Source organism: Bidens hawaiensis, unplaced genomic scaffold (assembly GCF_021521415.1).
Source record: "Bidens hawaiensis isolate Kalapana, Puna unplaced genomic scaffold, B.hawaiensis_p1.1 tig00004105_1, whole genome shotgun sequence".
Taxonomy (NCBI): Eukaryota; Viridiplantae; Streptophyta; class Magnoliopsida; order Asterales; family Asteraceae; genus Bidens; species Bidens hawaiensis.
Window position 1 is genome coordinate 819,266 of NW_027491242.1, and position 15,467 is coordinate 834,732.

General features: G+C 32.4%; 1 protein-coding gene and 2 pseudogenes across 1 annotated transcript; 2 read left to right on the top strand and 1 right to left on the bottom strand.

The window, feature by feature from the left end:
* The first annotated feature begins 4,848 nt into the window (after positions 1–4,848).
* LOC143625412 (cytochrome P450 76T24-like) lies at positions 4,849–7,406 on the top strand. The gene is made up of 3 exons (XM_077095745.1): positions 4,849–5,173; positions 5,332–5,892; positions 6,671–7,406. The coding sequence occupies exons 1-3, from the start codon at positions 4,859–4,861 to the stop codon at positions 7,286–7,288; spliced, it is 1,494 nt and encodes a 497-aa protein (XP_076951860.1). The 5' UTR covers positions 4,849–4,858; the 3' UTR covers positions 7,289–7,406.
* A 4,694-nt stretch (positions 7,407–12,100) lies between these two features.
* On the top strand, positions 12,101–12,654 carry LOC143625406 (zinc finger A20 and AN1 domain-containing stress-associated protein 1 pseudogene; annotated as a pseudogene).
* An 809-nt stretch (positions 12,655–13,463) lies between these two features.
* LOC143625355 (glycosyltransferase BC10-like) lies at positions 13,464–15,350 on the bottom strand (annotated as a pseudogene).
* Positions 15,351–15,467: the final 117 nt, after the last annotated feature.

The following is a 15,467-nucleotide window of genomic DNA, read 5'->3' on the forward strand; positions in this document are numbered from 1 at the left end:
ACGTCTCAGCAAGTCAAATTATGAGATTATGAGACTCATAATTTAAGTTTATTTATTTTTTTATGTAACCTGTAACATTTTACTTAAATGCATCCATGTTATAAAAATTAAAGAAATAGAAGTATGATGGCTGAACCACCAAGCTTCTCCCTCATGGGTGGGTGTATATAAAACAAATAAATAATAAAATAAACACTCCACTTTTATAAATATTGTATACTCTAACTAACCTCAATAATTCATGAATAAATCTACATATCTTAATTTCATTAAATATTATGAGAAAATCTTATGGACAGCCACTAAACGACTTTTTAACAATAAACGCAAAAATACAAAATATATTAAAATATAGCTAGTATATAATATATTTACGTGATGTACGTTTTGATTTTCTTTTTTTTTAATTTACGTGATATAAATACTTTCAGGAGAAACAAGGCACCCCAATTATAACCTTATATTGTCTTTAATATGTTCAAACTTTTTTACATTTTTTGGTCTAATATACAAATATTTTACTTAAAAGATTTTTTTTAACAACACGAAAAAGATTAATTGTCACATGATTTTATTTGCCTTTTTTCCATATATTGAAGTGCATGCTTTCGAAGTGAGGTACCTTATTATCTACATATTTTGAAAAATAACATCTTTTAAGATAGGTTAAAAAAATGCAATCTTTCTTAGATTATTATGATATGATTGTTAGATGTAATCTAAACAATTGGCTTTTGTTTACCAAAAACATAAAACTAAACAATTGGCTTTTGTTCGATATAGTTATGTCAATTCATTTTTTTTTGTTTAATGCACACCCTGATTTTCTGATAGTGTCATTTCTCTCTTTCTTTTTAATAAAAAAAGGATTATAGAATGTTAAAGAGTTTACATCCCACTCATGAATGGTTATTGTGAGTTGGAATTAATGTTGAATATTACTATATTAGTGGTCAATTACATACACAAAATGTATTAGGTGCACCACTAATTAAAAGTTTACACTATAGCACTACTTATGAAACTTAAATCTATTATCACTATATGGGAACATATCAATTTTCATGTGGTTGCATTTATTAGTTTTCCAACTACATGTCAAACCTTTATTCATGGTATTTGAAAAGAATTAAACTTGTCCCATCTTAAAACTTTTGGTTATGTTATGTATGGACCAATTAATTTATCCACCATGAAAATTATAAATGAATAATGGTCCTAACTCTCCATTAATTATAGCCTGTTTAGAACCATTAGCCAAAGATTATTAACGCAATTTAACCAAAAACAACTTATTTTTTGTCGTCAAACTTCATCTTTACTTAAGCTTAGGGGGGTGTTTGGCTGAGCTTATTTTTTTTTTTTTTTGCTTTTTGCTTTTTGGAGAGGCAAAATGTCCAAAATGCCCCCTTCAAAAACACCTAAAAACACCAAATTGAAGTTTTTTTGCTTTTCGGATGGACATTTTGGACATTTTGCCCATCCAAAAAGCAAAAAAAATAAGCTCAGCCAAACACCCTCTTAGTATAGCTATATGACAGGGTTGTTTTCTATACTCTGAACATATATAATGTACACTTATTTTAATAATTATAACAATAATTATAAGGTTATATGTTGTCGATGAACAAACAGAGATGCTCCCACACCCTTGTTTGGAGCCACATCAGCGAAACCACCGACCTTCTCCGCCCTTCTGGTGTTAATGGGCTATCGCTCATCCTTCTTGGCACCCCTTCACACCTTACCGACACGGGTTCACTCCCTGAAAACGCCCCGTAGCCTGCAAAAGTGTTGTCACATTGAATATGAAGTTGTCTTAACACCCACAACGTCCTACCGGATAATAATCATAATAAATAATTAAAAAAATAGTAAAAAAGGAAAGAAAAAAAAACCATTCATTACTAGTGTGATACATATATGTTTATGATGGAATTAAAATTTGAACATCTACTTTAATGAATACTGATGGCAAAGCTACCAAAGTGATAAATGACCATTAAAATTGGAGATGAGAAGCTTAAATGCGTATGGGTAAGTTACTTCTTTACCCACATGAAGTCATTATTACGTTTATATATTATAAAACAAAAACATCATGTGACATAAAACCACAAATCAAATCTTAAACATAGCAAAATTTAAAATTTGAAAAGAATTGAGAGAAAACAATAAATAAAAGTGGTGCATGCTGCCCCACGAGACCCACCAACCAAATAACAACATTAACAATGATAAAAACGTCTACAATATTTTGCTTCGTTTTCAATAAAATGTCTTATTTATTTTTTTCTATGTTATTTGTTTTAGATATACGGTGTCTAGCTCGAAAACACGATAATAAAGAAAGTGATCGCGATAATTATTAACGTTATACGTGAGTGTCTTAAAGAAAATAATCACGATAATTAGTCGGTAGACATATGAGTGTCTTAGCTTATAGAACTTCTACAAACATTAAAACAAAAATGATGCAGATTTGATCTACGAGTTAAAGTTTAAAATTTGGATCAACTGAACAAAGATAAATCAACCACGAAATAACATAACTTGTGCGACGTTTAAAATTATATGACTCGTAAGTAATGAACAGAAACGTCTCAGCAAGTCAAATTATGAGATTATGAGACTCATAATTTAAGTTTATTTATTTTTTTATGTAACCTGTAACATTTTACTTAAATGCATCCATGTTATAAAAATTAAAGAAATAGAAGTACGATGGCTGAACCACCAAGCTTCTCCCTCATGGGTGGGTGTATATAAAACAAATAAATAATAAAATAAACACTCCACTTTTATAAATATTGTATACTCTAACAAACCTCAATAATTCATGAATAAATCTACATATCTTAATTTCATTAAATATTATAAGAAAATCTTATGGACAGCCACTAAACGACTTTTTAACAATAAACGCAAAAATACAAAATATATTAAAATATAGCTAGTATATAATATATTTACGTGATGTACGTTTTGATTTTCTTTTTTTTTTTAATTTACGTGATATAAATACTTTCAGGAGAAACAAGGCACCCCAATTATAACCTTATCTTGTCTTTAATATGTTCAAACTTTTTTACATTTTTTGGTCTAATATACAAATATTTTACTTAAAAGATTTTTTTTTAACAACACGAAAAAGATTAATTGTCACATGATTTTATTTGCCTTTTTTCCATATATTGGAGTGCATGCTTTCGAAGTGAGGTACCTTATTATCTACATATTTTGAAAAATAACATCTTTTAAGATAGGTTAAAAAAATGCAATCTTTCTTAGATTATTATGATATGATTGTTAGATGTAATCTAAACAATTAAAAGATGACAAAGATAGACGATCATGTTGTTGCTTAAAAGGATTAGATTCCTAGTTTTGTATCCAAACCATAATTAGAGACAACAAATCATTCTTAAAATGGCCAATGCTTTCATCCATTGAGTTAATTTATTCTTGATGATTCTTTTTTTGTGAACCTAATGACATATTATTTGAAAGATTCATTAAAGTTATTAATAAGTTAATATTTAAAAAAGACAATTACAATAAAAAAATGTTTATATGTGATAATGTGAATTTTTCTAGCCAATAATCTCCGGCCCAAGTGAAATAAATACATAACGTTTTTTTTAATAGGGGATGTTTTGGAGTTTTGGATTCGGGTCTTACCTATGACAAAATAAGGATTCCAGGACATATAATATGTTTTCTTCTGAGGGTGGTCTCTGAGTCGAGATTGATGAGGACGACGATGTACGAGCTTTCTTTTAAAGACATGCCAGCCTAGAGCCCTAAAATTTTAAACTTGATAAATGAAGATCAGATGAATCAATAAGGTAAATAATCTAAATTGCAAACTGAATTTTCCTACCATCATGTTTTGAAAAAGCAAGCACACTTATCAAGAAAAAATATGTCGTAAATTTGCCTTTTTACAATACTAAAATACCAATATGGTTATCTTTTGGGATGTAAGAAAAAAATAAAGTGTGTATCTTTACTTTTGATGAAAGATACCTCTCTTTCAAAAGTTTCTATCAATATTTGTCGCTATAATCTTTACCTTTTTCATTTCAACAATGTATACAAAGAATAACAATCCAAACAAACTGAATTAATATTCAATACAACATTAGTGCTTAATTATGGAATTAGTCATGAACTTAATAGTGACAAATTTGTCATTTTCTGGCTTAGTTTTATATACCAATAAAATAGAAAATAAAACATATATTCTACTTTTCGTCCTTTCTTTTAGTTTCTTTACTATCAACCGGTTCCCATATTTTGAACTTTTATAACATAGATTTTTAAATGAAACATAACATCTACATTATTAGTTTAAAATTATGTACATACCAATGTAAATAATATTAAAGTTAAAACATAATAGAGTGATTATTCAATGTTCATATAACTTAGACTAGATAAGAATGTGTGTTGTAATTTAACTAGCTTTTGCTAGTTAAAACGTCAAATCAACGTCATGTTACTAAAAAGTATTGTCAAGCGTTTTCCTTTCTATATTTCTCGATGCATTTGGGTCCCTTGTCTCTGATGCTGCTACGTTTCTAAAAATAGATCAACGGGTCGTGCACAGTAACTCAACTATGCCGAAGAACGATAACTTTGTTTTCAATATGATCGGTTTTGCCATTCAAAATGGGGTGACAGCGCAATTTGTTACCCTCTTACCTGCATCTCTATATGAAATCTTTTTATTTGTTTTTAGTGGATTTTGGGTGTATAAAAAAAAAACACCATGTTTACTTATTTCCAATATATTTCTCTATAAATAGACTTAAGAGCATCCCTTTGGATCAACACAAACTAAAGAAAGAGAACAATGGAACTTCTATTTCTAGTTCTCTCTTCCATTATATTTTTCTTCTTTCTCCTCCATGGTATTAACCACCACCGTAGTCAAAAAATGCCACCTGGCCCTGCCGGCCTCCCTATCATCGGCAACCTCCTTGACCTAGGACCGAAACCCCACGAGTCCCTAGCCAAACTCTCCAAGAAACACGGCCCACTTATGACCATCCGGTTGGGAAGCATCACTAGCGTTGTGGCTTCCACGCCTGACGCCGCTAGAGAAATCCTCCAACGCAATGACGAGGCATGCTCTGGCCGTATTATCCCAGACGCTGTCACTGCATTGGTATTAGAATAAACGAATCAGTCAAAAATAATTCAAGTCTTAATTATTGTATTATTGTATTGCCTTTTATAGTTGCTTATTATAGGCTAAACTTATTCTCTTATTGTAACCTATTTATGTTATTTATACCTTTGACTAATTCGTTTATTCTAATATAGGCCAACCATGACATGGCAGTGCTATGGATTCCAGCAAACGACGATTGGCGAACCATCAGAAAAGCCCTCAACACATACCTCACTCATCAACACAAACTCGACACCCTTCGAGATCTTAGACAAAATGTGGTGGAGGGGATGTTGGACTTCCTTAATGAGTCCGGGCAGAAGAAGGCACACGTAGACATAGGAAAGTTGGCATTTGCGGTGGCGTTGAACCAAATGTCTAACACGTGTGTGTCACAAAACGTGACAAGCTACGAGTCTGACGACATAGGGGGATTTAAGACGGCGGTGAAGACATTAATGGAAGTAGATGGGAAGTTTAACATAGCCGATATATTTCCCGTGTTGAAGCCATTGGACCCTCAAAACATACGACGACAAGCAAAGGCGGCGTATGACTGGTTCGATAACGTGACAGAACGTTTCATATGCGAAAGGTTGAAGCATAGAGAGTCAAAACTTCCTAGGTTTGGTGATATGTTGGATTCATTGCTAGATTATAGTGAAGCCAATGAAGAAGACTTTAATTTCAAACATATAAAGACTTTACTTGTGGTACATATCTTTTATCCTAATCTATTTATTATCATAAATACAGTCATGCAGATTACTTACTCTTAGAATCTATCTTTTAATTTTTTGAATTTAGTTAAATATGAAGCTTAAAATCTAATGCTTTAGTTTAGGTTTATTGTACCATTTTTTATATAGTAGCTAAATATTTATATGAAGCTTAAAATCAGTACATGAATCATGTACACAACTACACATAAGTTTCAAAGAAAAATGTGTCTTAACCCATACATATATATTATAAATAAATAAATGCTATGTTATTGACTTATTGTCTCATAAATGTTTAGATATATATGGTACATGCATGATGGAATTGATGAGATTATATATGTTATGCACTTTATTTTTTCTTATACGTATTATTGAACTTGAACTACTTCTTTGTAATATTTTACTTATTTTCTTATTAAATTAATATGCATGATTCTCAATAAAATAAATAAACATATAAAAATACTATATTTTTAATTTCTTATAAATAACATGTACTCGGTGATGTATTTACGAACTTTTATGGTCATTCAATAATTCAAAGTCTTAAAGAAACAATAAAATCAATAATGACATTTTAAACAGAGCACCAATGTTCTAAAAGACCTTAATGTAAATTTTGACTTATAAAACTATATAATTGATTGCTTTAGATTTTTTTTTCTTTATAGTAATACTCATTTAATTCTAAGGGTTATATAAAATCTGAATAATTAACGCTAAGGAAAACTTTTTGATTAATAATATATACTTTATACAATTGCAGGATTTGTTTCTAGCTGGAACCGAAACAAGTTCAAATACAACAGAATGGGCAATGACAGAATTGCTGCTTAACCCTGAAATGTTCTCCAGAGTTCGAGAAGAAGTCTCGACAATTGTGGGAGAAGACGGAAAAATTCAAGAGGCCAAAATCCTTGATTTGCCTTATCTCCATGCCGTGATCAAAGAAACGATGCGACTTCATCTCTCTGTGCCTTTATTAGTACCTCATAAAACCGAAACTGAAGTTAAACTAGATGAATACGTCGTGCCAAGAAACACACAAATTCTAGTGAACGCATGGGCTATGGCACGCGACCCTAGGTATTGGGAAAAGCCTTTAGTGTTTAAACCCGAGAGGTTTTTAGAAAATGAGATCGACTACAAGGGTCAACACTTTGAGTTTATACCGTTTGGATCAGGACGTAGAATGTGTCCCGGGATACCCTTAGCTTATAGGGTGGTTAGTTTAATGGTGGCTTCGTTTGTTTATCATTATAATTGGGAGTTGCCTCATGCTAGAGAAGAAATGGATATGAATGACATTTTTGGACTTACATTGATTAGAGCAACACCTCTAGTTGCTACCCCTATACCAGTCACACAAGTGCGTAAGGCATAAAGTTCTCACTTGTTATTAATAAGTGCAAATAATTAGCATCATTTTTGTTTTTAAAAATTATACAGCATAAATGGTAAGTGTGATATTTAGTTTGTAACTGTTTACACAATGGTATGTAGTTTGAATTTCATCTTTCTTATGATGTTTTAAGGTGCTTATATTCTGAGTTAATTAATTCCCAGAATGTTTAATTATTTTGTTTGTTTCTATAGTTTAATCATTAAGAACATATCTAAATTATGATGCCTAGATAATTCAAAGGGTCTTTGGCTTAACGATACCAAGTGTTGGATAACACTTACATTTTCAAGGGTATAGGCTTCAAGTCCCGTCTCATAAAAAAGAAAATATGTAATAATTTATGAGTAAATAATCGGTACCAAAGTTTTAAGTTGTACCCAATTGACCCTCGTATAGGATTTGGTACAGTCGGTACCAAATCGGTACCAAATATTTCGGTACCGGTACCAAGAATTTTCAATTTTCAGGATCGGGAAAATCGGGATCGGTACCATCCCATGCTCATCCCTATGCATGGTTGCCATGCAATTGATTGCATTTTTGGACTAATATCATAAATTCCTCATAGATTCCAATTTCCAAATATAATTGTCAAACATGTGAGTTGTGACAGTTGTTTTACAATCACTAACTTCCATACAATGTATAGAAGATTGTTTATACATTGAGGGCAAAAGTCCCATGCAAAACAATAATGAAAAACAAGGATTAGATGTATTTTTGCCGTTTCAAAATGAATATGCGGGATGCAATCGCTCACCTTTCTTATATCTTTCACTGGTTCTCTTATATATTATCGTCACATCACATTTTTTTCTCTTTCATTACATCTCTAACTCACGGGCATATAAACTGACCTTTTCAAGTTAGTGTCCCCATCAACGCGTTTTGATACCAAAGCGGATGAATGACGTGCAATACATAATGTGCGCACAACATGTTTGTGAGACTTTTATTATTAAAAAAATACTAAGCAAAATTATTTATAGATAATATTTGAACTTGTAGACTTCTAAACGCTAAAATATAAGATATTGTTTATCATTACTAGTTAGATTTTTCCGATAAATGGTATAACATATGCTACTTAGATTTGCTTAGTCATATTTGTAAAACTCAAATCATATTCTAATCGACAATCAATCCAATATTAAATAGTGATCAACCGTATAGGTCATCATATCACTCATAAGGTCGCATCAAGCCTCTATCATGCGATGAGGAGACTCGTTTTGCACGATTAGGGTTGTAAACAAGCCAACTGAGTCGGGTCAGGCTTAATCGAGCTAAAGCCTAAATATAAGCAGGCTTAACAAACGAGCCCGAATCTCACTTATCAAGTTCAAGTAAACTCATGAGTCTATAAACCCTATTAGTTATATACCTTTTTATTCAATATATTTAATATGTACTTATTAAGTAATAAATACTATATATAAAATTATAAGAAAAAACAAATGAAATAAATATTACAATCTATAGAACATTATAATTAAAGTATAAGATTATTAGAATTAATCTCAACTCAAGAAATATTTACAGACCGTCTCAATCTGAATGTATTTTTCTCCGACGAGCTCCAACTAACTAAAAAGTAGCTCTTTTGTTTTTTATGATGACTTGGAAAATACGTAGTGGACTATCATAGTATAATGTGTTTAAAGTTTGAGACTGTTTGTAAACATTTCTTGAATCAAGATTATTTCCGGTCAATAGATAAAAGTTGAGATTACTAAAATCTAATAACACTAAGTTATAAATACATTTAATTTTCTGATATGTGAATGGGCTTTTGGGCCAGTCTACAAAACCATTTTAATAGTTTTTGCTCAACATCGATTCGTCTGATCAGATCCTTACATGCGGACCTAAGCCCTTAGATTTCTGTTGTAGATAATGCATATAGGCTTACATGTACTGATGTATATTTGGCCCACAATCTAAAAGATCTAAAGCCCATCACCCATTCATTTTATGATTCAACCACATATTCTAAGTGTTGTTTAGCCCATCATCATATTATTTTATGATATGGGTCGAGATACTGTACAATAATGTCTTAATGTACGATAGGTACGTGAGACGCTCAAAGGCAAAAATACTAAAACGCTAAAAAAACGTTCAGCCGGAAACCTAAAACGCTCATAAAACGGGTTTCGTGAAAAAAAGTAAAAAATTGATCGATTAACGATCCAAGACTGTTTTTTTCGGTGAATCGATGATTAATTGGGTATGTATGATGATTCCGAGATGTTGGGATGTGATTTCATGAATCGATTCGTGAAAAAAAGGATCCGCGTACTTATTGTACGTTAAGATATTATTGCATTGGATTTTTGCCAACGGTGAATACTTTGAAATAATGGTGTAATAGAACCTAAATCATACATAGTGTGTATAATACTAACTACTATGTTGCGTTAGTACAAGTGTTTAATCCAGTGAATCGGTTGATAGTCTCCTACATATTAGATTACCGACTTCATTGTTCCACAAATTATTGCTTAGGTTTCGGTTATGGTTTGAACATGATTATGTGTAAATAAATACGGAGAGAAAACTCGACGATTAGACCATCCGTACTGGGCAAGTTATCCACGCATTTTAAGGCCAAAACGCTAGGAACACCCCTTTGGGTTAACATTTATGGTGAAGCGTTTTGTACATAACTTTAGGAGGGCACGAGTTTTGAGGGTTTTGTGAGAGAGAGGTAGAAGGGGGGGGGGGGGGGGGGTGTTTTGGGGCATTTTCACACTATACTAACTTTTTTGCAAAATGCTCATAAGCTGACTATGCATCACATGACATAAAATGTCCGAATGTGCATAGTTCTGACTATGCTGATCTTATGTGTAAATAAATATGATTCGGTATAGGTTCTCATTCACGCACATTCTAGACCATGAATTTACACACCCCTAGAATTTTTACACAATCCTTTTTTTTAAATGTCTTAAATTAACAGGAGTGTAACAAAAACAAAATACATGTGGTAACAGCAAACATGAGCCATTTTTGGTGAGACAAATAGTTTGTTAACATGAAGGTAAACGACACAATACTCATGCATTCATGTTATTGAATCTGACCAGATTTGTTTAGTTTTGAATATGGTTATTAAAAAGAGGATAATGTGGTTTCAAGTTTTCCTTTAAATCGGGGCTGGAACAAAAATCTAAGACATTGGAAATAAACTAAGAAGCAGGACGAGTAAATAAAGATTATCGGGCCTTCTCTTTGTTGATTTGAACGATCATTAGAGATAAAAGTGAATACCTCTAGGGTTTTTTTTTATTGAAGACTTGAATCACTTGCAAAATGTTATGATTGGCTCGACCTCTTTTAATAGATCATATATGGAGGGTCAATTGGGTGTCTATAAGTTAATTGTTTTCAATTTGCTTATTTAACTTATAAAAGCTCGAGCTTAACTCAGGCTCACCTTGTTTAGTATTTAAAATTTAGTTTTATATATATATATATATATGTATATACATATATATTTTTTAGTTATAGTTATACATATATTATTTAGTGTTTTTTTTGTTATACTTATATATATCTATAATATATACTACACATTATTTAGTGTTTTTATCATAATTAAATAAGAGCACATAAAAAATCCTAAATTGAAATTATATAAATAATAGGCTTGTTTAAGAAGTCGGCTCAATCTCAAAAAGTGAAGCTCGGTTATTGACTCAGTTATCAAACTAAGTTATTTTTAGGTTCAAGCTTATTTTAGCATAGTTCCATTCATATTTCTTTCTTTAAATCAATATCAAATAGCTCAAGAGTTACTTGGCTCATTTACACCCCTTTGATCATCTGGTACATGCCTTTATCTACTTTCCGTTTCAATTATCCGTGTGCTATGCTCCTTTTACTAAGTATTAAACTTTTTAGAATATTTTAGATACTTCTAGAAAGTTTCCTCTAGAATCTCCTTAGGTTATATGTAGTGGAGGGCTACAAAATGGAACGTTTTGCGTCATGTAGCGCCTAGTCAGCAAATGATAAGTTTTTTTTTTGTGTAATGGTGTTGTAGCCCTATATATATATATATATATATATATATATAAGAGTTCATATAAGAATAATGAGTTTCTTAAGAATGGTAAGAACCAACAATTTTTTGACATTTGGCATTACAAATGATAGTGAAAGAATAATTCTAGGAAACTATGTCGGTTATTGGAAATTTTTAATCTCAATCATTGATTAACATGATCCACTAGGAATAATAATAATAATAATAATAATAATAAGGTACGTATTGATTTATAAGCTAAGGGTGCGACATAATAGTCCATAATGACGGTGGAGAGTTAGTTAAAAATCTGTTTTACCCCTACTAGAAGTTTAAGTTTGTATAAAAGTGCGAAGTTAGTTTTGTCTTTCTAAAACAGCTTTCTGTTTTAGTTTAGAAAAAACAGGTTATTTAACTGTAAGGCTGCCCGTAGTGAGCGAGAAAAATGGGCTAAATGGGGCGATTTTCATTTTCAACCCCCCCCCCCCGCCCCCGAGCAATAAAGGGGGGCGAAATGTGTGTGGGTGTGGGTGGGGGGGGGGGGGGCAGGCATGTCTCGCCTCACTCCCTTTTGTTATTATTATTATTATATTGTGTTTATGATATATATATATATATATATATATATATATATATATATAGGGGAGGTTATCCTAAAAATAAATAGCTTCCTAGGAAGACTATGAATAAATCATAGCTCGATTTATTATTATTATTCCATTCCAACAAATTTATATCATAAGTTTCTGGTCAATAATATTACTATTGTTATTACTCGCAAACATGAGTTCTAATGCAAACAACATGAACGATGCTACAACCTTCCACCCATCCGAGCCGGCTCTCTGCGCCAACGGCTGCGGCTTCTTCGGCTCGGCTTCAACAATGAACCTATGCTCCAAATGCTACCATGACACACAAGTTAACAACCAGCAAGCGGCTTCTACTAAAGCCATGATGAACAAATTAGTCAACAAATTCGGCTCGCCATTTACTTTGGCTTCGGTGGATGCGCCTGAAGTGGTTGAGGAGGTTCGGGTTCGGGTTTCGAATAAGTGTTTTGAGTTGTAACAAGAAGGATGGTGTGATGGGGTTTAAGTGTAAATGTGGGGAGGTGTTTTGTGGGGCCCATCGGTACCCCGAAGAGCATGGTTGTGAGATCGATTTTAAAAGGACCGGGAGGGAGGCGATAGCAAAGGCGAACCCGGTTGTGAAGGCGGATAAGGTGACTCGGATTTAAAAGTTTCGGGTTGGGTTGGGTAAGGTTGGATAGATTAGGGTAGTTGAATTGTTATTATTATTATTTGGTGGAAAGTTATATTGGATATATGTTTAGAAAACTGTTATATAATTTTTTACATTTGCTGGTGGTTTTTATTGGTTAAATTTGTTGTCTATAAATTAACTTACATCAAAAGATATTGAGTTAGAATTTATTCAAATCTGAATATTGTTATTTGAATTTATTAATTTATTAATTTGAAACTCAGATTCGAATTCAAATCTGGTTGTTTTATGTCTATTCGAACAAAAAGCAAACCAAAAGATTCAAAAGTTTAAAATTATTAAAAATGTATTCAAAAACTAGTTGTTAACTGTATATAATATTTAAGATAAGAACATAGGGGTGTTTGGTACAGAGAATGGAATTGTAGAGAAATGAAATAGAGAAATGGAATTGCAGAGAAAGGGAATTGGTCTGGCGAATGAGAATTGACTGTTCTGTTTGGTAGTACAGAGATTTCAGTAGAGAAATATAGCTGAGAATCATTTCTCTTGTTTGGTACATAGGAAATAAACAAAGAATTATAACAGTTAACGCTATGCACGGATGAGGTGATTACCAACCGAATCCAGTAAAAAGAAAGAAATAATACAAACACTTCATAAGATACCATCCACTTACAAAACTTAGTTGGTTTTGCACAATGGCAACACCATCCCGTTTTTTTGGGCTTAGTCACTTATTATTCATTCTACAACAACGTGTTCGTTTTCAAAGAAACATGCCTGAAGATGGGAGAACAAGTCATTTTAATGACATCTATTTTTAGACAGTTACTGTGTATACACTGTATCTATGATGACAAATTGCTATTCAATCTAGATACTTCCTACCAGTCATGGAGTCGTATGTTGCAGAGCAGATGCATCAAAATTCCCTTCAGCCAGAAGCCGCATGGCCCCGTCTCTAGAGAACTTGCGAGCAAACAGAAAACAGGGGACTAATATTCCATTAGTCTTACACCATTCTGTTCGGTGTTCAGTCTCATGATACACATGGTTTATATCCTGCAATTGCAATATATATAAGTGGTTTCGCCATTTTAAGCAAAATGAATAATGATAGAAAAACATACAATATATAACCTTGATTCTTTGGATTTGTTGAGGGTTGGCACTTGCATAGTTATAGGTTGCAGGATGCTAGCTTCTCGTTTCCATGTTTGTGGCGGACTGGATCCATGAAGTGTATGTCACAGTTCGCCTTTCAAGCTCTCCCTCGAGATCATTCATCTTAGGACACACAATTTAAACCTTATTATAAAGGGAAATAAGATTTCATAAGAAATTAAAAAATGTTTCTTACTGCAAGTAATGTCTGCACATAATGTTCATCAGGAATGCAATTACGCTGCTTCTGAAGTTTCTGCATATTTTGAATAAAAAAAATCACAATTGAGTTTTAGGCTGACCTTAAAATGATTTCAAGAAAATGTAATAACTTACATAATTCTGTTTTCCTTTACTATAATCTAAGGGTGGACGTCTCTGAAAAACATTAAATAAATAATGTTAGTAACAAATAAAAACCAATATGTTCATATGTTGTCCTTTTCTGATGTTATAACAAAAATGGAAATACAAACCTTACATAACTTCTTAAAAACTGGAAATACGATACCGTCATATGCTACAACTTTTGCATGGCTTCTAATTAAAGCAATCCACTGAAAAGTTCAATTAAAAGGAGCCAAATTAAGGCAAAATTGCATAAGACAAAATGTGATAAAAATATGGTTCAACCTGTGAGGCTTTTCGCCATTTCCCCATTGGTATAACAGAAGACATCCTAGGATTGTAGCGACCTTCTTTCATATCAAGAAAGCTAAAACACATAAAGCCCAGATCAACAACAGTTTATACTAGGGTGTTTGAATGGAAGTAATTATCTGATTACTTCAACTACAAGTTGCAATAATCAGTTTCGAGTATTTGGGCAACCTACGTTTGTTTATGATTTTCTGGTGTCAAATAAACTAACTAACTATTCAAAGTAAGATAAAATTACTTATATACCCTTATGTATACATTGTTTGGCAGCAAAGCAATATTTTCTGCACCATATCTTATTTCATAATGGTTACTCAACATCTTATAATAATCATCAAAGCACACATCCAAACACCCCGTATAACTAAGATCAGATAATTTGCAACTTGCAAAGAGCAAATGAAAGTAATAACCACACCTGTCCACGAAACTTTTAGAAGATCCCATCAGATAATTGTAAATATAGCAAAGTTGTAGAGGGGAACACAACTGCACAAAAAGGAAAATGTGATCAAATTCAAAAACCCAAATCATCACAATCCACAACGACAGCAATTGCAGCCTTAAAAGAAGTATAACAAAGATGATGACAAGAGTATTATTATTTATTTACCTGTCTGATAAAAGAATAAACCTCTGGTTTGCAGGATTTTGAAGAGCTGCTCGAAGCAGCAATCTTTCAGCTTCAATCATAGTGGATTCGCCCCAACTTACCTGTAACATCACCACTACAATCATTGGACAAGATAAGAGACAACTCGAATGCTATATCTCCAACAATTATAAAAATAATAATCAATAAAGATGTTATAGAGGAGGATGTTTGATCACCTTAATGCTATTGCTTAACTGCCGACCATAAAAGAAGGCGGACCAAGTGGTGGTTTCGTCGAATACAAAACCAGGTTCCGAATGAATATAGATCGAGTAATTGGCTGCATCAGCATTATGCATTAACGTTATGTATTGATGAACAAAACAACAAAGCCGAACAATAATAGGATCGTTGGAGAGAGTGAGGAAGAGGCGTGAGAGAGTGAGGCTGAGAAATGAAACCATAGAAATCCAATT

Excerpts from the sequence above, each read along its gene's own strand:
- LOC143625412 (XM_077095745.1), top strand. The coding sequence starts at position 4,859 with ATGGAACTTCTATTTCTAGTTCTCTCTTCCATTATATTTTTCTTCTTT. Across the intron at positions 5,174-5,331 it reads CAGACGCTGTCACTGCATTG|GCCAACCATGACATGGCAGT; the intron begins GTATTAGAATAA and ends ATTCTAATATAG. Across the intron at positions 5,893-6,670 it reads ATATAAAGACTTTACTTGTG|GATTTGTTTCTAGCTGGAAC; the intron begins GTACATATCTTT and ends ATACAATTGCAG.